Source organism: Macaca fascicularis, chromosome 13, assembly GCF_037993035.2.
Source record: "Macaca fascicularis isolate 582-1 chromosome 13, T2T-MFA8v1.1".
NCBI lineage: Eukaryota > Metazoa > Chordata > Mammalia > Primates > Cercopithecidae > Macaca > Macaca fascicularis.
Genome location: NC_088387.1, coordinates 106,718,669 through 106,743,054, shown reverse-complemented (window position 1 = coordinate 106,743,054; position 24,386 = coordinate 106,718,669). Strand labels below are relative to the sequence as shown.

General features: G+C 38.9%; 1 protein-coding gene across 4 annotated transcripts in view; it reads right to left on the bottom strand.

Annotated features, from left to right (window-relative positions):
* NBAS (NBAS subunit of NRZ tethering complex) overlaps positions 1-24,386 on the bottom strand; it is a 390,542-nt gene that overhangs the window by 297,011 nt on the left and 69,145 nt on the right. For all 4 annotated transcript variants that reach the window (XM_005576512.5, XM_074012306.1, XM_074012305.1 and 1 more), the window contains 5 exons: positions 17,820-17,948; positions 6,262-6,325; positions 3,649-3,842; positions 2,031-2,288; positions 1,199-1,324 (listed from right to left, as the gene is read on the bottom strand). In XM_005576512.5, coding sequence (XP_005576569.3) covers positions 1,199-1,324; positions 2,031-2,288; positions 3,649-3,842; positions 6,262-6,325; positions 17,820-17,948 — 771 coding nt within the window. The remainder of the gene's footprint in view (positions 1-1,198; positions 1,325-2,030; positions 2,289-3,648; positions 3,843-6,261; positions 6,326-17,819; positions 17,949-24,386) is intronic.

The window sequence follows — 24,386 nt, the reverse complement described above, 5'->3', positions numbered from 1 at the left end:
GGGAGGCAGGTAACAGGAAGTATCCAATTTTGAGACTTAAGTTTTAAACAGGCGTATTTGGCAGTTTTCATATATGTTACCTATTTATTGCCTCTCAGCTCCAAATTTCCCCTCAAAGCCAGCTCTGTGATAGCGTATGTCATTTGCAGTTGACACAATATTAAGCTCTGGGTGCTGGAGGGCCACTGCAAAAGAAGAGGCTCTGCTTTCTAGTCATGATGTGCTTTGGTTCTTTTCTTCTTGCTCCTATGGCTTGGCCACCAACAAGGCATGTGTGGGACATCAAGTGGCACTTACTTCCCCACTTCCTCCCTCTGTTGACACCCTCCCACTGAGTTTCACTGGCACTCTCGTGGGCAGACTGTTTTCTAGTGAATCTCCCATGCACCAAAGAGAGAAGCTTCCCAGACTGGAAGCTACAAAAAGGCCGCCTATAGGAGTAGACAGTTTTTTCTTGCCAGTCTTGGCCATGATTCCTTAATTATCTACCAGCCTTGAGCCACATGCATGCTGGTAGGGGTTTCCTGCTGGATAGTCCCTGGGGTCTTCTGGCCCCCATCCTCAGCTCACTGGCCCCCAGAAGCAGGCGTCCAGCTTTCCTATCCATCCCATATCTCCCCGACTGCCAACCTTGGCAACTGTGGACCAGCCCTGGCTCAAGGCAACCCAGAGAACTTCTCTTCCATCCTACATGCTGCAACCACTCCTGGTCCAACGGGTCTGAATCCCAGCCTATGGGAAGGGCCTCCCTTCCAAGTTCATTCCCTCCATGGATACGTCCCTTCAGCCCTAGGGTATTCCTTAGCGTTCTCTATCGTTCATTTCTGGTTACTAGAAAATAATTCTCCACATTGTAAATTTCCCGGTTTAAATTACTGTGTGGTTTCTGGCACCTGACTAGCTCTTGACTAATGCAGGTAAAGTGAAGTGATTGTGGTACAGGAAAGAAAACGTTAGGCCGAAACCAAGTAGTCAGCTGGTTTATCAGTGAATATTTGTTCACATGTATTCAGCATCAAAGTCCAGTTGCAGGGGCAATAAAATCTAACAAAAAGACCATTTTTCCAGATGAGAAAACTGTACTTCATTGACTGTATTATAGAAAAGTCAGCAATGTAAAGTTCTCTAAAATGAAGCCCTATAAACAAAAGACACTATATGAATATACATTTTACATTACCAAAATATTTACACATACCAAATAATTCTGAATTGAAGCAACGTTGACCACTGACTTCCTCCACTGCCTCTGATATACGAGGTCAGTATCCAGGCCATAGGTATGAGCCAAGGACAAGGCTTCCTCATACTCTTCACTTTCAATCTTCAGATAAAAACACAAAGACAGGAATGTTACATGACTGAATTATCTACAGGGTCCTGATGATGATACAATGAATGATGATAATCCCTTGGACCTATCCAGCATGTCATTAATTCCTGTGCACTGTGGCACCAGAAGCTCACAGACATATTGAGGAGCAGAAGGATCTCGTGTTTCTTTCAGGACTTTAACAGAAAGATGAAAGATAAAAGGTGCAAAACTCTCATTTTAGAGTAAAACAATGGCAAAACCAAGACAACCATGGAACAACCCAACTTCTAGTCCAGAGCTCCTACCATGACATTGCAAGAACAGCACAAATCATGTAAACACACAGTGCTGGTCACCTTGGCTTCCCAAGCAAGTCCTGGACTAGCATTTCTTCCTTCACCCTCTGTAGATAGCTGATTTAAACACAGATAAAGGGAGAGCTGAAGGCCACATGAAGGGTAGCAAAGAAATGAGTTAAGCCACCAAGTGGATAATCAGTCTAAGTGAATTCAACTTTATCCATGGTTTTGATTTTGATTATTTAGGTACAAAGATTAGCATTATTTTAAAAATCTTTAGAGAACTGCTATTTTTAACATGTCAATGATCCAACATCCCTCTTGAAATTTTCTCCTTTATTAAAAAATTAACTTTTTCCCAATAAAAGAAAAGCTTGATGACTTCAAACTTGGGTAGTAGTACGCTACTGTCTCACCTTCCTCTGATAAAGTTCCTCCGGTGTTGTGGAGCGCAAACTCACAAGGCGGTAGTTTTTAGTAATGGTTCGTGGGCGTTTCCGTGCTGGTGCAAATCGCTCCATTTCAGTCACCAAGTAAAGGCCCTGTTTTATATAACCAAAGTAGCGAGCCTTGGCAGATATTTCATGATCAGAATCAGAATCCTCTTCTCCTTCATCTTCTTCTCCAGCCCTAGTCTCCAAACGAGATCGTTTGGAGGCAAGTTTAATCTCACACTAAATTGAAAAAGGAGATTTGAAATTAATAGTTAGGAACTAAGAATAACTTTTTAGAATTAATGAAAAAAAAAATTTCTAAATCTAATCTGGTTTGATTCATTAAATCAGTTATGTGATCAAGATTAACAATGGAACTCAAAGGAACTTTACAGCAAGCATTATATACTTCAGCTCCAGAAATATGCACATACATAATCAGCTCCAAATCTTCTAAACTAAAGCCTGTTTTTTTGTTTTGTTTTGTTTTGTTTGAGATGGAGCCTTGTTTTGTCACCCAGGCTGGAATGCAGTGGCGCGATCTCAGCCAACCGCAACCTCCACCTCCTAGGTTCAAACGATTCTCCTGCCTCAGCCTCCTGAGTAGCTGGGACTACAGACACCCACCACCACACCCAGCCAATTTTTGTATATTTACTAGAGATGGGGTTTCACCATGTTGGCCAGGCTGGTCACGAATTCCTGACCTTAAGTGATCCACCCGCCTTGGCCTCCCAAAGTGGTAGGATTAGAGGTGTGAGCCACTGTGCCTAGTCTAAAGCCTGTTTTAATAACAGGTCATTAATATGCTCTTGTACTTATAATTATCAGGTCTTGTACCTGATAATTTGATGATCTGTTTTCATCTCTTCAGAGAATGAACATAAAGGTACTTAAATTTGCTTTACCAAGAACAGCTCTCCCTCACCCCTTTATAAAAATGTCTAACAGCTTCGCTAAGTTCTGAGTCTGAAAGCCTGGCTGTTCAAGATAACTTTCATTCAGACTTAACAGAGCTGGCTTAGATTTTAAGTCATAGTTTTCTTTAAGGAACATCTTTAGACTCCATAACAAACTTCAGAGTAAAAAACATGTCAATCTGCATTGCTGAAGTGAAAGCTATGAAAGGTTGTTACCCTTGAAAGACTTAAAATACAATTTTTAAATGACCAAAAGATAACTTTAAAGAACTAGCCTCTATTTTCAAGTCTTTTGTCATGATAAACAAGTTTCCTTACTAAAAGAATCAAAAACTTTAGTTGCCATGCTTTTTAGAAATAGGTTAAAGAGTATTTTTCTTAGGTAGTGATACCATTCTACATTTTAAAATGACTAATCCAGGGGAGAAAAAAATCTACCATTTCAGTGAAAAAGAAATACTTTATACAAAGCAAAATGACAACAAATTTTCTTCATTATCTTAAATTACAATTTTTTATTCACTAAAAAACGAATTTTTTATACTGCAACCATTACCTGATTCCAGTCACAGATTTTTGTTTTTAAAGACAAGATAATAAGACAACTCAAATAAAAACCAGATATTTAAATTTTTGGTTAAATATATAACTATTCTCAAACAAAGGGGAAAAAGCCTTACCTCCAAACTTAAAAATCCCCCATCATGGGTAGCAGTGACTTGAGGTGATGGTTCAAACCACTCACAGGATTTTCCCAGTAAATTCTTCAAAGTTTTCACCGACGAAACAGTTAAGGCACCGGAGCATCGAGCTAAAGTCACTGCACTGTCTGCCCACCAATTGACATCTATCAGTGGGTAAAAGGACTCTTTATCTAAGAAGGGAAAAACAAATCAATACAAATGCATCTGCTAATGTGGTTTAAATTCAAAATATTTAGTATAAGAATCAATTTTAAAACCAAATTTACCTATGTTATTTGGCCCCTTAATGGTATATTAAATAATGAGAAAAAAATAAGAAAAATTAAAATGTAAGTCATCCTCAAAAGTTTATGAGGTATAAAATGGTAATTCACTTGACAAATTGGGTGCCAACAATGTCAGTCTAGGTCTAAAGCTCTAAGGATACAAAGGCAGTCTAAAGCTCTAAGGATACAAAGGCAAATAAACTAGGGTCTTTCATCTCAAGAATATACTCAGGAGAGAGATGTGTCACCACTTTCAACCTAAGTTGAAAGGCAGGTGTGTACCAGGTATGCATACATGAAGGTAATATAATGTTTTGAAAAATGTACATATACCACTTTCAGACAAACACTGAGAGAAATATACCCTTTAGAAAAATATAAGACAGATATGTAATAGTTTCCAGTGCTGATTTCCTCTTAAACTTATAACTAATCAGAGAGGGAAAAAAAAATTTATGGCTAGCAAAGAATCTTTAGAAATGAAAATGAATTATGGGCTGGACGCAGTGGTTCATGCCTGTAATTCCAGCACTTTGGGAGGCTGAGGTGGGCAGATCACAAGGTCAGGAGTTTAAGACAAGCCTGGCCAATACGGTGAAACCCCATCTGTATTAAAAATACAAAAATTAGCCAGGAATGGTGGCGCATGCTTGTAGTTCCAACTACTGGGGAGGCTGAGACGGGAGAATCACTTGAACCCAGGAGGTGGAGGTTGCAGTGAGCCGAGATGGTGCCACTGCACTCCAGCCTGGGTGACAGAGCGAGGCTCTGTCAAAAAAAAAAAAAAAGAAAAAGAAAAAGAAAAGGAATTATTGTTCACCAAACTAAGGCATTCAAAAGGCAATGCCATATTTATTATAATTTTATTGTACATTTTTGAACATCATCTGTTATACAAAACATATGATATGGTTTAAAGGTAAAAGTAAACCATAAATTTAACAACATATTTAAACATTACACTAGAAGAGATTTTAAATATGGAATTCAGAACCATGAGACTCACTATTTTAAGGAAAATAAAGAGCTCTAACAACACTTTTTTCCCAAGTAAGCCTAAGGCAATCCATGTAAATAAGGAGTTTCAAGAAAATGTGAAAGGCAGAGTTCCTGGGGCTTATCACTAAGTGTGAAGTAGAAAGAAAGAGGAGCAAATCACTAAAATAAAATTCTAATTTCTGCTTTGACAAAGTATTACTTTTCCTCAAAAATATGTCTGGATGAATATTTTGGATGATTATTTAACTAAAGCAGATAATTCAAAGCATGGAACCTGATGCATAATATTAATCAATATTTTTAATCTTCTTTAAATGTGAACTAAAAGCATTTTTTTTTTTTTTTTTTGAGATGAACTTTTGCTCTGTCACCCAGGCTGGAGTGCAGTGGCGTGATCTCAGCTCACTGCAACCTCCGCTTCCCAGGTTAAAGCGATTATCCTGCCTCAGCCTCCCGAGTATCTGATTACAGGTGTGCACCACCATGCCTGGCTAATTTTTGTATTTCCAGTAGAGACAGGGTTTCACCATGTTGGCCCGACTGGTCTTGAACTCTTGAACTTGGGTGATCCACCTGCTTTGGCCTCCCAAAATGCAGGCATGAGCCACCGTGCCAGCCTAAAAATATATCGTAATACAGACCTTGAACCTTGTAACTATCACTGATTTTACAGAAGACACTTAAAAATTCATCACGGATTTAACTTAGAAAGTTTCACCTAAAGAAAAATAACACATAGTCAAGAACTAAAAGTAAAAAAAAAACTCAAAAGTAACCCCTACAGGATTTTAAAATATCTCTGCTTTAATCTAGCAATTAAATGACAATTATTACTCTTATTTAAATGTAAGTCTTGATTTTTATTTATAAAAACAATATATGCTCACTGTAAAAATGAAATTTTTTCTTTAAAACATGGAAATGTATGCAAAGACAAAGAAAGCCTCACCAACCTAACCCTAATTACCCCCAACCGGCAGAGGTAAGTTTACTCAGTGTTTCTTCTTTGATGAATCTTGCTCTGTGATTTCACCCAGGAGCATCCGAAAAGGAGCAGGCTTCTAAGCGTTGAACTCAGTGTACCATCTCAATGCTGGCTCCTGGCAGGAGAGCCATGCTGCATACCCTGGGCTCTGACCTCGCTTTTGGGAAAGCCTGACCATCAGAAAACTGGATCTGTTGCCTTGACCAAATCTATGAAATCTTGATGTTTCTTCCAAAGTGTAGCAAAAGTATCTGGAGATTTTTTATATCATCCAAAGAGCATCTTGTATAATAATAGGAGTCTCTTAAGGTTTCAATTATCATATTTCATACAACTCACCTTTGACTTTTTTTCTCTTCTCAGTAGAGAGCCTCCAATCAGGATTAAGGTCATCATAGCCTGGCTAAATATGAAAATAATGACTTCCTGAGTCAACTATGTAAGAAAATTATATGAAAATCATCAAGAACTGTGGACTTTTTCAAATAAAGAGATGATGCTTTCCCTTGATCTCTCAATTACAACTAGCTGAAATCTATTTCTTGCCATGATAGTCTGGAAAAGCGATTGTTCTTACACTTAAAATGTGCACATGTACATATTATGACTCAATTTATGAAGAATACAGCATATGCATATGAACAATAGGATACCAAGTATACCACCAATACATATGAAAGCAAAATACACTAAGAATTCGTTCTATACACATACACACACGTGATGAATAAACACTGGCCTGGATACAGGTCTTATCCGAGCCACTTATAAACTGAGCAACCTCTCCAGGCTGTGATTTTCAAAGCTTTGAGACTTGACTAGGAAACCTTCATGTTACGTCCTAGTCCTTTTTATGACTAAGAATTTACCAGGTTAAAAAAATATAACCATGCATGCATTCATACTGTAATCTTAGGGCAATATGGTGTCATGCTCATCTTTGAGAATATAACAGCACATCAATATCTCTCAAATATCAATTTGAGAATAAGCCATTACCTGACACCCTCTTGGCTTAGTGTTCCCTTTTTAGTCTCCGGAATTATAATAGTATGGGCAAAGAGTAAAAAAAATAGTTGGGGTACTTATTTGAAATCTGAAATCTAAAAAAAGTGTTGTTATACATAAGTCAAAAAACTGCTTTTTCATCTAATACAACAAAATACACATACATGTTTACTATCAATTTTTCAATGGCTCACACCTCAGAGCTATTTCTTTCCACAGCCTGGAAGAACTTCCTGTTCTCCACTACTATGGTAAATCACTCAGAGCAGACCTTGAGAACAGAAGACACAGTCTTTAAACTTAATCAGAAACAAAAATTACCATAAAAGGCTATTTATATACTGAGGGAAGAAATGGAGCATCCTGGCTTACTTAATCATAGGAAAAGATGACTAAGTTTCAAAAAATCATTTTAAAAAAATAAGGTACATATTATTGAAAGCAGTCAACTAACCTGAAACTTTATTTGGTCATTTTAAGGCACTTGATAATTTTTCAATGCCTCAAAATCACCAGTACCATATACTCCAATCACACGCATGCCACCATGTATTTACGTGGCACATGTACCTTCCAACTTACATTTTGGAGTACACAAGGGAAATACAGAATAAAAAACCTTAGGCCCCTCAAAGAACAACAATTATGATTCAGCCTTGGGCACATTTAAGGACATACAGGTCAAAATGAAATTTGACAAGAAATCTTAAGGAAATTTTAAAAATAAATAACTCTCACTTGAGAATTCAAAGTGTGCATGTCTTCGTCAAACCTAATGATAAGAAGGAGCACCACGAACAAGCAGTACTCGTCCACTAGAACCGGGGTCTGCCGTCACCTTGGGACTAGACTCTTCCCTGAACATTGCTTAAATAATGGGCATCTCCTGTCAATTCGATGTTAAACACAAGGTGAAGATGTGTTCTTCTGCGTCCAGAACTCTGTCATCCTCATCCTTGTATTCCCAGATCCATCATAGTGCCCACCTGTCATAGCGGCTAAATGTCGAATGAGTAAACAAATCAACCAAATTTTAAGTCACTGAATTCTAATTAGAATTCATTTCTAATGACTAAGCTATAGGAAAATTATCTGATATAGAACTAAGCTTCCTATACCCTCCCAAAAGTGTGACTTCTTCTGTTTAGTCAAAACATACTGGGGCTGGGCATGGCGGCTCATGCCTGTAATCCCAGCACTTTGGAAGGCCAAGGCAGGAGAGCTGCTTAAGGCTAGCAGTTTGAGACTAGCTGGGTGACATAGCAAGACCCTATCTCCCCAGAAAGTAAAAATAATTAGCCAGGCATGGTGGCACACTTCTGTAGCCTCAGCTACTCAAGAGGCTGAGGTAGGAGGATCAACTGAGCTCAGGAGTTCAAGGCTGCAATAAGCTATGATCACACCACTGCACTCCAGCCTGGGCAACAAAGCAATACCCTATCTCTAAAAAATAAAAATTAAAAAAAAAAAATAAATGCAGAGACAAAAGGAAAAAAAAAAAAAAAAGATATTGCAGGCCCAAAACTCAAGCACACAGAGAGCTAATAAATGAATATAAATTAATATAATCCAAGATCATCACATTTGTTAACTACCCAAAGAGACATATAGATAAAAATGCCAGGGGCCTTCAAAGGATAAACAGAGAATTTGGGGCATGGGTTCAAGAAAGATGAAGGGAATTCAAGAGGTACAAAGAAAGTCTTATGGTGGTATACTTTTAAGACTGGATAAGACTTGGATGCAGAAAATGAATAAAGGAAAACATTCCAGTCTGAAAGCATAACGTGAACAAAAATACACAGTTAGGAAATACAAAGTTTATTCAGGGCAAAATAGTAGAACAGTTTAATAAGTCCAAGACAGCAGATTTAATTATCTTGATTTTTGTTTGTTTTGGGGTTTTTAGGGAGGATGTTAATGATATCCTTTTTTATTGAGGTGATCTTCATATAATGTAAAATTAACTATTTTTAAATGAACAATTCAGGGGCACTTAGTACATTTACCAAATTGTGAAACCATCACGTCCATCCACTTACAAAACATTTCTATCGCTCCAAAGCAAAACCACTAACCCATTATGCAGTTATTCCCCTTTCCTCTTTCCCTGGATCCCAGGAACCATCAGTCTGCTTTCTATCTCTATGGATTTACCTATTCTGGATATTTCATATTATTTATGCAACCATAAAATATGTGACCTTTTGTGTCTAGCATCTTTCGCTTAGTATAATATTCTCAAGGTCCATCCACCATTGTAGTGCATATCAGCACTTCGTTCCTTTTTGTGGCTGAGTCATATTCTATTGTATGGATATACCACAGTTTGTTTCTCCATATATCCACTAATGGACATCTGCATTGCTTCCACTTTTTAGCTGTTGTAAACACTGCTGCTATGAATATGTAGGTGCCCGTATTTTAGTACCGGAAGTGTGAGCCATTGAAAATTTGATAATAAGCATGTATGTGCACTGAAGCTAGCATCAACTTACCATCTTTCCACCCCAGGGGTCTATGTGTGAGGAGAATCAGGATGAGGCCATGCGTCACCATATCTGATACACATTCTAAACTGGTGCTCAATGGACAGGATCCCCAAACTCCCCATGAACCACAAGAAAGCTCCTGGCACCACATGAATACATGTCAAGAAGCAACCTCCATGCCACTTCTCTGTATTTACTAGGGTTCAGAACACAATACTCCAAAGTATAACAGCATGGCATGTTGAGTACTTTCAACTGAGGCAACTGAAAGGGCCTCAGAAACACCATCTCTCTGACCTTCTCCTGCCTTCCTGTCTCAAGCCTCTCTTTGTCTTCCAAAGCAAGTCACAGAAACCAGAATTCTTCTTCCCTGAGGTGCATCACAGAAACTAGAACAACTCCTCCCCCAAAGGAAGCTCTAAAACCTAAAAAGGTCCCTCTCTCCCTTCTCCCTTGAAGACCCTTATCCCAGAGGGCTCCTGCCTCATAGTAGTGGGGAGAAGGTTATACAGAGAAGCCAAACGGAATCTGGACAGACAGGCCTTGCTGGGTTTCCCCTTCAGTCTACCACCATTAGGCCATACCCTTTTGTCCCATCATATTTTTACAAGGTTGTCCATTCTTCATCAAAACTAAGCATAAAAACAATTTTCCCTGGGTCTTTATTTCTTTAATTTTGACAAGGTTTCTCTCTGTCACCCAGGTTGGAGTGCAGTGGCGTGGTCATGGCTCACTACAACCTGGCTCAGGTGATCTTCCTGACTCAGCCTCCCGAGTAGCTGGGAATACAGGTGAATGCCACTTTTTATTTTTTGGAGAGATGAAGTCTCACCATGTTGCCGAGGCTGGTCCCAAACTCCTAGGCTCAAGCAATTCCAACCACCCAGGCTTCCCAAAGTGCTGGGATTACTGGAATGAGCCACACTCAACCAGAGTCTTCATTTCTGAAGGTGCCTGTGTCATGTAAAATGTTGATTAAATAAATTTGTCATGTTTCTCGTTAACCTGTCTTTTGTTACAGGAGTGATGGCTGTGTCGTCTTATGATGGGTTAGGAGAGGTATCACACCTTTCCACCCCACAGTTTCTGGCACCCAACGTGGGGCAGCTGAGACACCTGACTTGCTCTGGAACCTGCAGACAAAATCCTGGAACAACTGACAAAACGCGAGCAAAGAAAGGTAAGAAGTTTTTGATTTTTTTTTTTTTTTTAAACAAAGTGAGCTTTCCTGGATCTCTACCTATAGTGCCTGGTCTAGAAGAGAAAGTAAAAATTTCTCTTTATATCCATTCTAATTTCAAGTTAGCAAGGAAAATCATTTGTTTTTAAATAAATGTGTTATGCTTTTCTCTTGTTAACCTGTCTTTTGTTATAGGGGTGTCAGCTGTGATGAGTTCAGTAAGGTATCATGCCTCCCCTCCTGACATATTCATGCTACCACATCACTGAAAACAGCCTAAAATGCCATCATTTTATACCACAGCCATAACCCAAAGGAAGATGTTCTAAGAATAGTTATAGGTTTTGTACAGAAAACCTATTATGGCTAAAGTAATGTTTTCTTTAGACTTGAGAATTTTATTTGCTAATTTTATTACCACTAAAATCTAAATATAATGAAATCCCTGCCTCCCACTCCCGATATTTATCATGGGTTCTTTTCTATTTCCCTAAGCGTCTCAGCTGGTTTGAGAAATAAAGGGAAAGAGTCCAAGAAAGAAATTTTAAAGCTAGGTGTCCGGGGAAGACATCACACATCGGCAGGTTCCGTGATGCTACCCGAGCCATAAAACTAGCAGGTTTTTATTAGCAATTTTCAAAAGGGGAGGGAGTGCACGCACAGGGTGTGGGTCACAGAGATCACATACTCCACAAGGTAATAAAATATCACAAAGCAAGTGGAGGCAGGGCAAGATCACAGGACCACAGGATGGGGCAAAATCAAAATTGCTAATGAAGTTTTGGGCACCCATTGTCATTGATAACATCTTATCAGGAGACAAGGTTTGAGAGCAGACAACCTGTCTGACCAAAATTTATTAGGCGGGAATTTCCTCATCCTAATAAGCCTGGGAGCATTACAGGAGACCAGGGCTTATTTCATCCCTTCGGCTTTGACCGTAAAAAGTGGCCGCCTCAAGGGGGCCATCTATCAACCTACCCTCAGGGCGCATTCTCTTTCTCAGGGATGTTCCTTGCTGAAAAAAAGAATTCAGTGATATTTCTCCTATTTGCTTTTGAAAGAAGAGAAATATGGCTCTGTTCCGCCTGGCTCACCAGAAGTCAGAGTCCAAGGTCATCTCTCCTGTTCCCTGAACATTGCTGTTATCCTGTTCCTTTTTTCAAGGTGCCCAGATTTCATATTGTTCAAGCACACATGCTCTACAAACAATTTGTGCAGTTAACACAATCATCACAGGGTCCTGAGGCAACATTCATCCTCCCCAGCTTATGAAGATGATGGGATTAAGAGATTAAAGTAAAGAGGCATAGGAAATCACAAGAGTATTGATTGGGGAAGTGATAAGTGTCCATGAAATCTTCACAATTTATATTCAGAGACTGAAGTAAAGACAGGTGTAGGAAATTATAAAAGTATTAATTTGGGGAACTAATAAATGTCCATGAAATCTTCACAATTTATGTTCTTCTGCTGCAGCTTCAGCCGGTCCCTCCATTCAGGGTCCCTGACTTGCCACAACAACCTTTCAAAGGCTTATTCATTCCACAAATATTTATTATTATTTATTATGTTAAGCCTAAGTTCTCAAAGAACTCAGAGTCTGGTGAAATTGTGAAAACAGCTGTGGATTCTATCAAGATTCATCACATCAACTGCCATCTTCCCACTTACTCTTCATTGATCTACTTAAGGTTAGTCCAACACCTACTATGTGTGAAAATGAAAATGAAGAGGTAAGTTTGTATTCCATTTCTAGGCCTAAAGAAGTACAAATAGGCAAATAATAAAACTTCTTGAGAGAAAAATTAAGGCCGAAAATGAGATGTAAAGATATAAACATAACATATGGGAAATGTTTGAAATGAAAATCACTTAAGCAATTTTACTATATTCCAGACATGAACAAAATTTAATACTCACAGATTTCTAGCCAGATGGATTTTCATATTGACAATGAAAGCCAAAGTATTTAATCAACTCAAAACTGGATATTAGTAAATCAGAATAGGCACTTCCACAACTATCTTTAATCATTAGGTTTTACAGAGAAAATACTCCATCACACAAAGCATATTATAAAAACTAATAAAGCAGCAAATTGCATGAAGAAAGCCCCAGACGAGTTGAATTCACAATTTTGGTAAAGAGGGTTAAGGCTGTGCAGGGTAGCAGCAACATTAGTTCCTTCTCAGGCAACATTTAAACTAAAATTATAAGCTGACTATTTTATATATTACCATATCATCGATTTGAAACTAATTGGTTTGTCTACTTACTTACTAGAGCAGCCATAAAGAGAGGCAAAACTCTGCCCTACCTGGCTGATCCAAGCTCACTTGACCATTACTAGAGAAATGAAAAAAGAGTAGCTGTCTCAGTATTTTTCAAAGCTTGAGATTTCTCTTTAAAGGATTCCAGTGATGAGTACATGCAGACACTTACATATTTGGTAAACAACTATATTACACCTCTCAGTTATTACTACTTGCACAATTCTAGGGTCTCTACATAATCAACTGCATGACTCCAGGGGATGTTATTCATATAAACTTCAAGCTGATATATCTCCCTTGCTTACCATTAATATCATATGCTAGTCTCTGATTTACCCAGATAAAAGTCAATACTTCTAAACGTAAGCACTGTAAGTAGATATTCTGGAAAAAAAGGCTTAACCTATGAAGTCGGGAGACTTGAATCAAAATGGAATCTTGACTCTAACATTTAGTGATCTCAAGTTAACCTCTTTTAGCACCATTCCCATCTATAAAAAATGGTATTAAAAACATTTCACTTAACCCATTTACGCCTAGTGTTCCATTATTGGAATGCTAAACTTGTGGGAGTTATTTATATCCTACTGCTCAAGTTCATGGCCAAGGTCTGACTTCTCACACACACAAAAAATTGCAACCTCCAGCATACATGGATTAATAGGGTTGTTGTGAGACAAATGAAAACTATGCTCTGTAAATAATCAAGCCTTCCTATACAAATACTATTTATTTTCAATAATTCTTCTCTCCAGCACTGTCAGCTGACCTACATGCCTTTCCTGAGCTTATCTTCTCAAAATATTAACATGTCATTTTAATCATTTGTTTATAATTTCCCTTGGAAGCCTGTGAATATCTTAAGAGCAGGGACTATGACACTGTATTCTCTACTCTAATTCTCAGTAGAGTCAATAAATACTTGAATTTTATTTCACCATTATGTTATTATGTAAATAGGAACAACCTACTCTACTGTACAGTCCTGTTACACATAAGCTTTATTATACTTACTATAATACACTAGATTTTAGTAATTCATATGCTAAAATTCAAATCTAAAACATCCAAGTGATTAATTCCCAGGATACAGGTGAAAGACTCAAAGAAACTATGGTTGTTCAGACTCTTCTTGCTTGACAAACAGTTACCACCATCTTCACCCCAGACCTCACTACATCATGAGTACTCTAGATATCTATTAGAAAGCTAAGGGTTTACCAATGAGAGGCTTGCTCAGTTATTTATTCTGGTATCTGGTACACACTAACTAGCTCAAGAGCTAAGCATATCTGAGAGAGCTGAAGGAATCTGTATCACAACCACTGAGAAAAAGGATTTGTCTCTGTGTTTTTAAAGATCATCAAATAAAAAGAATCAATGTAAAAAATTAATAATTATAAAGAGTGATTATAGTCCTCCTAACTTTTTACAAATATTGTGGGAAAAAATGCGTGTAGTACACTCTGGCATTCACTAGCCTAATAAATAAGTATTCTTCCTCTTATCTTTTTGGGTTTTTTTATGTATTACTTTCCCACACGGTCATGGAAAGAACATATGCATCAGCGTCACAGAGGTATAAAATCAAATCTCAGCTCTATTGTTTACCTGCTGCACAACCATAGGACAAAGTGCTCAATAAATAATAAATGTAGTTAGAGTAAATTTTGTAAAAGCTAAAAGATGCTCGTACTTCTGTACCTTCTTCCTATTAAGCTATACAAGTCTACAATTAGCATACAGAAAGAAACCAGAGCTTCTGTGAAGAGGCTGAAGCCTCACAGGCGTGTTTACAACGGAATGAAGTTTTACAAAGTACAGCAGAAATGGTTACACAAAAGTAGAGAGCAGGGACAGGAGGATCTAGGAAGCAGAGCAAAGCAGCATGCTGATCAGACTGGAGAAGATGACAGGTTCACAGAGGAGTTTTCATTCTCATCACAGCCTCAGGATTTTAAAGGAAAAAAAAGAAATAAAATTAAATGCCTTCCATGTTCCCTACTTTGGACCAAAATTTCCTTTGAGGCTAAAACTGGCTAGGGTCTCAGAGGGCAGAGCCCGGCCTGTCCAGCTAGTCTCCCATATGCTGAACAGCAGCAGGAAAGGGAGGGGTGGCTGACCCCGGCCTGTGCTGTGATAAACTCTGAACCGGGAAAGGGACAGAGCCACAATGGGAATGGTAGTCTGTAGGATCAGGGTCAGTAACTATAGCTAAGCCACTGCTCCCTCAGCAAAGGACACCACGATCTGTACAACGTCCTCGGTAATGCCAATCATGTTCACAGTTTTCAGTTTTGTGAGCCTCAAAATCTATTTTTTCCAGTTTACTCAGGCATTCAAGGGAAATAATTCATACCACTCACATCAGAAGAAACTGACATATAATCCTAAAAATGTGTACATTTATAAAAAGATAAACAACTAGCCTGAGAATCAAGTTGCATAGCTCCTCTGATTGACAGATCAATTTAAAAGTCAAAAGCTCTATCTGAGGACTGTTTCAGGAACATGGAATCAAAGTCACATCCACAAAATGGATGCTCAACAACCAAGCTACAAAATTCCTCACGAATTACTCTTCCAGACTCTCAGGGTATTTGTTCAAAACACTTTTGCTAAGGCATGACAACTTCTAGCCTGAGTGCTTCTCTTCCCACTATGAACACATTTTTTCAATTTCTGAGGTCCCTCCCTTTCTTGTCCCATTACTTTTCTGATTGCATATTTCAAACTACTGAGATATTTACACTTATTCATTCTCTGGTTTTAAGGTTTTTAAACAACTTTTACTTTTTTTAATAGAACCACTCTAAAAATCTAATCAATGAATAATATTAATGAGTAAAGAGTAATGCATTATTATAGCATTGACTGGCAACTAATGACCAAAAAAAAAATGCTAACCAGTCAAAAAGTTGAGCATATTCCAATAAAGGCCACAAAAAAAAGATGCAATTTATCTTTGCAGGACAAAAAAAAAAAAAAAAAAAAAAAGGTCTCTAGATATTTAGTAAACAAAAGAGCATACTAACCGATTTTGCTGAGAATAGCCCTTACACTGGATGTATAACATACTAGGATACACAGAAGATGAAATATTAAGAGTGCTTCAGAAACTGACAAATATTTCTACTAGGTGAATAAAAGTAATTTTAAAAAACAAAAAGCCAGGGGGGAAAAATGCCTTTATTATTCAGAGTTTTCACCATTTAGAAAAATGTTGCCCAAATCTAAAATTTCCCAAATACAGTGAGAACATCAGGCTCCTCTCAAACGAAAACAGCTGAATACTTTATCACCATGTATTGATAACCATGAAAAATACGAAGTATCTTTTGGATCAATGATATGAATATGCTTTACTTTGAATAAAGATATGAAACACACTCGTGTATTGTGCATCAAGTACAGTCACCCCTCAGTATATGCAGGGTTCCAGGTATATCAAAATCTACACGCACTCAAGCTCCCCAGAAGACCCTGCTGGACCCACCGATACATAAAGTCACCTGCCCTATCCACAGATCTGACATCCTGCAAAGACTATTTTTGATCAGTGTTTGCTTGAACAAAATCTATGTACAAGTGGACCCATGCAGTTCAAACCCATGTTGCTCTAGGATCAACTGTGTAAGTGATATGAAATATATGCCCTATAAATTAGCCTACACTCCCATCCTCAGTCAGTTCTTGAACAGCCAAGTGGAAGTTCTGCTGCCTGACATCCCCAGCGAAATACGTTACACAGTTTTGAGAGTTCATCACTTCACCTCTAGAAAGAAGAAATGAGTCAATTTAGCATAATTTCAGAGCAGAGAGAAAGACTGTCCCTTTTATTTAGCCACCAAGGTTGCAAGCTGAGGAGTACTTTTGCCACTGAGGACAAATCTAGATCCAATAAGGGAGAAAGAATAGTAAACATGTGGAGACAATATTAACTTGAAGTTGAATGGAAACTAGGGAGAAAATATCTTCCTAAAGCTGTGTATGAGACAAAAAAATAAGAATAGCTAAAACAAATTTAAATCTGTGAATCGAGTAAGAAAATAGAGAGCCACTTTCTCTTTTCCTCTGTCATTCTGAAAAAAATTCCTTATTAATAATCCTCTTAATTATGACATTGATCCATTCAGGTCATTCAGGAAATAGGCTCTAATGTGAAAATCTCAAAACCACCCACCAAAAGCTGGATATGCCTAGAGGAAAACAGAGTGAGGGAGTGAGAGAAGGAAAATTAATCCTTAAAATGGTAAAATGTAAATGAATCAGAGAGTAAAAGATGTATAATACATCTATTTCCAGTTGAGGAATTTCTTTAAACCTTTACTCTATCACAATACATGGCTTTATATAAGCAGACCTTTCTTTCCCCTTGTGAATTTAAATTATAATCGATGCCACTAACTAGTGTCACTCTACCTGTCACTACATAACAAAATCATCTAATCCTTAAAACCTATCATTCCAGGACACTAACAAAGAGTTCCATCCTTCTCTATATCTTAGCTACCCAGTGAAGAGAAGGTAACTCCCTTCAAGTAGGCCCCAAATAATTAGTGGTGCAAGATTTGAAAAGAACTGTAACCCTTTTAGGATTCGACCCTCCAAATCCGTGATCATATTAACTTTTGCTGAAATGTTAACATCTCGATTCTGTACTTTTAGAATGACAAAGTGGGAAAAAAATGAAGAGTTTAACAAACTCTTTTACAGATTACACTCTGTATACACAGTGTACTGCACTACAATTTAAAATCAGTCCACAGTATTAATCTATTTTTAATTTAACCCACTGTAATGATATCATAATTTAAAGGATAGAATAGCTTTGGAATGATGAGAATAAATAGCTGTGTGCTATCAATAAAATAAAATTAGCATTGTCAACACTCACCCTTAAGAGAGTCTTCTAATAATAATCATAACCAAGAGACGTACCTGCTCATTTTGATTCCATTCCCCCTGTTGCTTCAGAGATGGAATCGCCCAGATGCTCAGTTTCCCTGAGAAGTGAATGGCTGCCAGGAGCATCCCGTCCGGAGAAAGGCTCATCTTAAAAATTCCGTCCTAAACAAGAATCAGAAGGTCAGGGCAAAGAAATTATGGTCAAATAGAAATAACTCAGAATTAAATGACACTCTTTAGAGGTGCCAAGTTATAAATGAGCTTTAGTAACTAAGAGTTCCGCCAGCTTCGTATCATTATAAATGCACTTCAGCATAGAGAAAAAGAACTCCTGACTTTAAGGAGTTTGTTATCTACTTCAGAGTTATAATTTATACATAACCCAAAACCCAAATATGTAAGCATTATAAATATACTTCTTCACACATCAATCACCATGACTTCTCAACACCTTCTAAGGTTGGTCTTGACTAGATTGTCAATTCCTTAAATTTTGGGCCCAGATCTTTACAAGATTCTGTATCTACACAGTGCCTGAAGTATGCTATATATCATAAATAGGCCAAAAATTCATGCTATGGAAAAGGAAAGGAGTAGAAGAAAGCTAGAGAAAGAGTGCAAGAACGATGGAAACAGAAGAAGATAAAGAGGAAGAAAATGGTCCTTCATTTAAGAAATGCTATGAATGTTAGGCCGGGCGCGGTGGCTCACGCCTGTAATCCCAGCACTTTGGGAGGCCGAGGCGGGCGGATCACAAGGTCAGGAGATCGAGACCACGGTGAAACCCCGTCTCTACTAAAAATACAAAAAATTAGCCGGGCGCGGTGGCGGGCGCCTGTAGTCCCAGCTACTCGGGAGGCTGAGGCAGGAGAATGGCGTGAACCCGGGAGGCGGAGCTTGCAGTGAGCCGAGATCGCGCCACTGCACTCCAGCCTGGGCGACAGAGCGAGACTCCGTCTCAAAAAAAAAAAAAAGAAATGCTATGAATGTTTACGATTTTCCAAATTTGCTGCTAAATTATCCAGTTTAAGGAATCTAATCGTGACTACAGGACAGCAAAATTTTGTAATAACTGATTTCACATAGTCAACCAAAAGGCACACAGAGAAAGAGCTATCCTTTCAGTCCTTCTTGTCCAAATAACCTGTCTTTTCCTTTCTCAGATGCCACAAACCACATGAACAGAAGTCATATGAGCAGAGACATCACCTGCCACCCACCAACAATACACTCAGAAGACCTGAACAAACACTAATAGGACAGCTATTTCCCATTCCGGCATTTATTAAGAACAGGGTCCAAGGTAGCCTGCCCACAAAGAATAAAACAGAGACCAGAAAACAGCAACCCACAACCATATCTCTTCTGAACATTTAGGAAATCTGGCAACACACAGCCCACATCCCCAGATGACAACAGAATTTGGTACCAGATGACCCCTTAGAAGAGTCATAAACTTTCCAGTTAGTCAATGCCCGCACAGTTCGCTATTACTGCTCCAGTACTCGGGTCAAATACTAGCTATATAACTGAAAATGAAACATGATTATACTGAAAATCAAAATTATTACACTTGATCCAGTTCACTAAATTATATTATCAGCCTGCCCTCTGTAGACATTTAAGTCCTCAAGTCTCAAATGACTAAGGTGCTTTAGCCATCAAAAACAGAACAATTTCAAGAGGTCAGGAACATTGTTGAATGAGTACATAGATGAAAAGATCAGCATCCTCTAATCACTTTACTAAACACTAAAATTACTAGGCCGGGCGCGGTGGCTCAAGCCTGTAATCCCAGCACTTTGGGAGGCCGAGACGGGCGGCTCACGAGGTCAGGAGATCGAGACCATCCTGGCTAACATGGTGAAACGCCGTCTCTACTAAAACATACAAAAAACTAGCCGGGCGAGGTGGCGGGCGCCTGTAGTCCCAGCTACGCGGGAGGCTGAGCCAGGAGAATGGCGTGAACCTGGGAGGCGGAGCTTGCAGTGAGCTGAGATCCGGCCACTGCACTCTAGCCTGGGTGACAAAGCAAGACTCCGTCTCAAAAAAAAACAAACAAACAAACAAACAAAAAAACACTAAAATTACTTTAACTAGATATAATAGGTTAATCCCAGAATCCCACAATTAAATGTAAGATTGAAATACAAATGCTTGAAAAAGGAGAAGTAATAAAAGCAAAACTACTTCAAAGCAAAATTTTAAATCTACCACATCCCTTCCTCTGAGATGGGATCAGGGAAAGAAGTACAAGACAAAGGGCCTGACATCCTCCCTCCTCAAATTTAAAGTCAATAAGCTCCATGGTTTTGTATAAGGAGGCCTCAGAAGCACAGATTTTTACCAGCCAAAAGAACTCTGCCCATCTTTCAGATTTCACAAAGGAAGAGATTAAAGTCCTGAAGGCAAAGACACTTGTCCACAATCACTCAAGGGTGCAGGGCAAACTCCAAACTAGAATGCGGATGTTTTCATTCCCAGTCAGGGCACACCATGAGCCAGGACTATGGTCCTCACCTGGACCCTGGCCTAGTTTCTAGTAGTCACAAGCAGGCCCCTCAGCAGAAATTATGGTCAAGTATAATTTATTGTTTTGATCACTTGAATAATCAGTCATGTGTGATCTGTATGGTAATTCCCAGGTATTATAAATGTTCCATTATACGACTCCACTGAAAGTGCTCTGAAAGCAAGAAAAAGGTTTATGAATCTCTTTAACTACAACAAAAGTATACTGAATAACTTCACAATAGCAATATGACCAGGAAAGCGCTGAATAAATATGTAGTTGTTTTAATTTTTTAAAAACTTCTTCCCTCTTGATGGGGTTCAGGATATGCTACCCCAAAATACAGAATATGTCATGTTGGCATCTGAGAAAATATCAGAGGCAGGAAGGCCATTCTCACCTTCCTCCCACCCTTCCTGCATGAAGCAGGTCATACAATCCAGGAAGAATTTTCTGACCTTTTGCTAAAAGCAAGTCATGATCCTCATTCTGGAGGTGCCCTCCCCAAACCTGGCAGAAAAGAACATCCTTATCTCCGAAGAGAGTCACAGGGAGAATGTGAACAAACAGGCCTTGCTAAGTTCCTCCCAATTTACTGCTATTAAATCATGCTTATCCAACCATACGTCCACAACTATCCATTTTTCTTCTTCAAAGCTAGCATTAAAAATACACAGGTCGGCCAGGCGCAGTGGCTCACACCTGTAATCCCAGCACTTTGGGAGGCCAAAGCGGGCAGATCACGAGGTCAGGAGATCGAGACCATCCTGGCTAACACGGTGAAACCCCATCTCTACTTAAAACACAAAAAATTAGCCAGGTGTGGTAGCGGGCGCCTGTCGTCCCACCAACTCGGGAGGCTGAGGCAGGAGAATGGCATGAACATGGGAGGCAGAGCTTAGTGAGCTGAGATCGCTCCACTGCACCCCAGCCTGGGCGACAGAGCAAGACTCCATCTCAAAAAAAAAAAAAAGAAAGAAAGAAAAATACACAGATTTATCCATTTCTTTGAATCTTCATTTCCTTATGAAAGCTCCCATGTCACATGAAGTTTACATTAAATCTATCAGTATGTTTCTCTTGCTAATCTGTGTTTTGTGATAGGAGCTTCATCTATGAATCTAAGAAAGGAAAGAGAAAAGCTACTGTTCTTCCTCTACACTTGCTTCTTTCTTTCCGCAAATTTAAACAATAAATTGTATTAACTAGAATGCTCCCACTTGCTTTCATATGGTGGATACTTGATCCCCTTATTTTCATTAGATGCCATGATATCCACACTCAAAATGTAGTATTTCTTTCTTGAACTATCTTATTGTAGAAATTTTCACTTACACACAAAAGTAGAAATTATAGTATAATAAATATCCACACACCCAACCTGCTTCAACAAATATTGACATTTTTCAGGCATGTTTCCTTTATCCTTCCCCAATCACCACCATGCCAGAGGATTTTAAAGCAAATCCCCATCATTATTTTGCTTATAAATACACATCAAGTATACATTTCTTTGAAGTCCCAAGTTATCTATTGAACATTCATGTGTATGCATAGTAAGATGATAGAGTTACTAGTAGTAATTGGATTGTAGCCACTCAAGATGCTCAAGACACTTAGGTTATGTTGGAAATACAGTGTTTTCCTTCTGAAATAAAACTCTGCTCTTTATTTGTAGAAACGTTTATTTATTGATTTCTGAGACAGGGTCTGGCTCTGTCACCCAGACTGTAGTGCACTGGCATGATCTTGGCTCACTGCAACCTCTGCCTCCCAGGATCAAGTGATCCTCCCACTTCAGCCTTCTGAGTAGCCAGGACTACAGGCATGCACCATCATGCCTGGCTAACTTTTGTACTTTTTGTAGAGAGGGGGTTTTGTCACGTTGCCCATGCTGGTCTCAAACTCCTGACCTCAAGTGATCTGCCTGCCTCTGCCTCCCAAAGTGCTGAGATTACAGGTATAAGCCACTGCACCCAGTCCGTAGAAACATTTCTGAATTCCTATATAACATGCAGGGGGGTTCTGGCCCAGGGAATAATTCATCATCCCAACAGTAACTGTGGACCAAAATCTCAAGCCACAGTTAGAAAATCCACGCTAAATTCTATGAACAGAGTCTGTGGTATTAGGGAGTCTGAGTGTCTGTTGATAAGTAATATGGTTTGGCTCTGTATCCCCAGTCAAATCTCATTTTGAATTATTATAATCCCCATATGTCAGGGGACGGGCCTAGTGGGAGGTGACTAGGTCATGGGGACAGATTTTTCCCATGCTGTTCTCATGCTAGTGAGTTCCCATGAGATCTGATGGTTTAAAAGTGTGCAGCAGTTCCGCCCTCATTCTGTCTCTTTCCTACTGTCATTAAGACGTGCTTTGTTTCCCCTTCATCTTCCACCATGATTGTAAATTTCCTGAGGTCTCCCCAGCCATGTGGAACTGTGAGTCAATTAAACTTCTTTTCTTTATAAATTACCCAGTCTCAGGTAGTTCTTTATAGCAGTGTGAAAATAGACTAATACAGAGGGCAAGGGAGAGAATACCAGAGTTTGTGCCTTGGAAATGCGAGGATATGACTTTTCAAGTAACTATATATCACAATAAAAGTAAACCTCGGCCAGGCGCAGTGGCTCATGCCTGTAATCCCAGAACTTTGGGAGGCCAAGGCGGGTGGATTACCTGAGGTCAGGAGTTCAAGACCGGCCTGGTCAACATGGTGAAACTCCATCTCTACAAAAATACAAAAATTAGCCAGGCATGATGGCAAGTGTCTGTAATCTCAGCTACTTGGAAGGCTGAGGTGGGAGAATGGCTTGAACCTGGGAGGCAGAGGTTGCCATGAACCGAGATCACACCATTGTACTTTAGCCTGGGCAACACAGGAAGATTCTGGCTAAAAAAAAAAAAAAAAAAAGCAAACCTCAAACATTTAAACCATGATTCTTCATACTTTATTAAAATTTCTCAGCACAAGTAAGTAATAATCTTGTTCTCTTCTTTGAATTAAGAAGTTGTAAAAGCAATAAAATTCATATGTGGCTGCAATTTTCTCTTTCCTTTTTTTGGAGACGGAGTCACTCTGTCGCCCACACTGGAGTACAGTGGTGCAATCTTGGCTCACTGCAACCTCTGCCTTGAGGGTTCAAGGATTCTCCTGCCTCAGCCTCCCAAGTAGCTGGAATTACAGGCACCTGCCACCACACCGGGCTAATTTTTGTATTTTTAGTAGAGATGGGGTTTTACTATGTTGGCCAAGCTGGTTCAACTCCTGACCTCAGGTGAACCACCCACCTTGGCCTCCCAAAATGCTGGGATTACAGGCATGAGCCACCATACCCAGCCACAATTTTCACTTTGGTTAAAGTAAGTCTTAAATTTCTTTCACATTCCTCAGCTATGAATGTCATTTTTATTTTAATCATCATTTCAACAGCTGAAATGTTGGTCAACAACATTCAACTTGGCTCTGCCACTAGTAGTTATGTGACCTTAGGCACATTAGTTAACTATCATAAGTAAGAGAAACTTTCTCTCTTTTTGAAATAAAAATAACAACACCTATACATTATGAGATTACCCCAACGATAAAATTAGGGTGTATGTGAAGTCATTTAATGTACTTATCATATAACTCAGCTTTCTAAATACAGAAGTTAGTATGAAGATTGGATTCTACCTGAATCCATAATAACACATCTTAATCGTAAATTCCAACAACATATCTCATTCATTTGGCACTCTTCACTTGAACTTTAGTAAGACCTTTCATATTAGGGTCATACATTGATACTTAATTCTTCTAACTTCTAAGTAGTACTTTATCTAGCCTCATTAACCACTTTATGTGCTCCCTGAGTATAGAAACTCCATCCACATTATATAAGTGCTGGAATACAGGAGCTGAAATAAGACAATAAATAGTGATGCTCCCCAAAAAAGGAGGATATCAGGATCAAATGGACACCTGCTGCACTCCCAGTACTTAGGATAAATAGAAATCTAGGCTGGAAAAACACAGGCATATGTTCCTTGAGAAAACTCCCAGGTATCTCTGATGTGTACCTCCACTTGTAATCTTCCACTTTAAT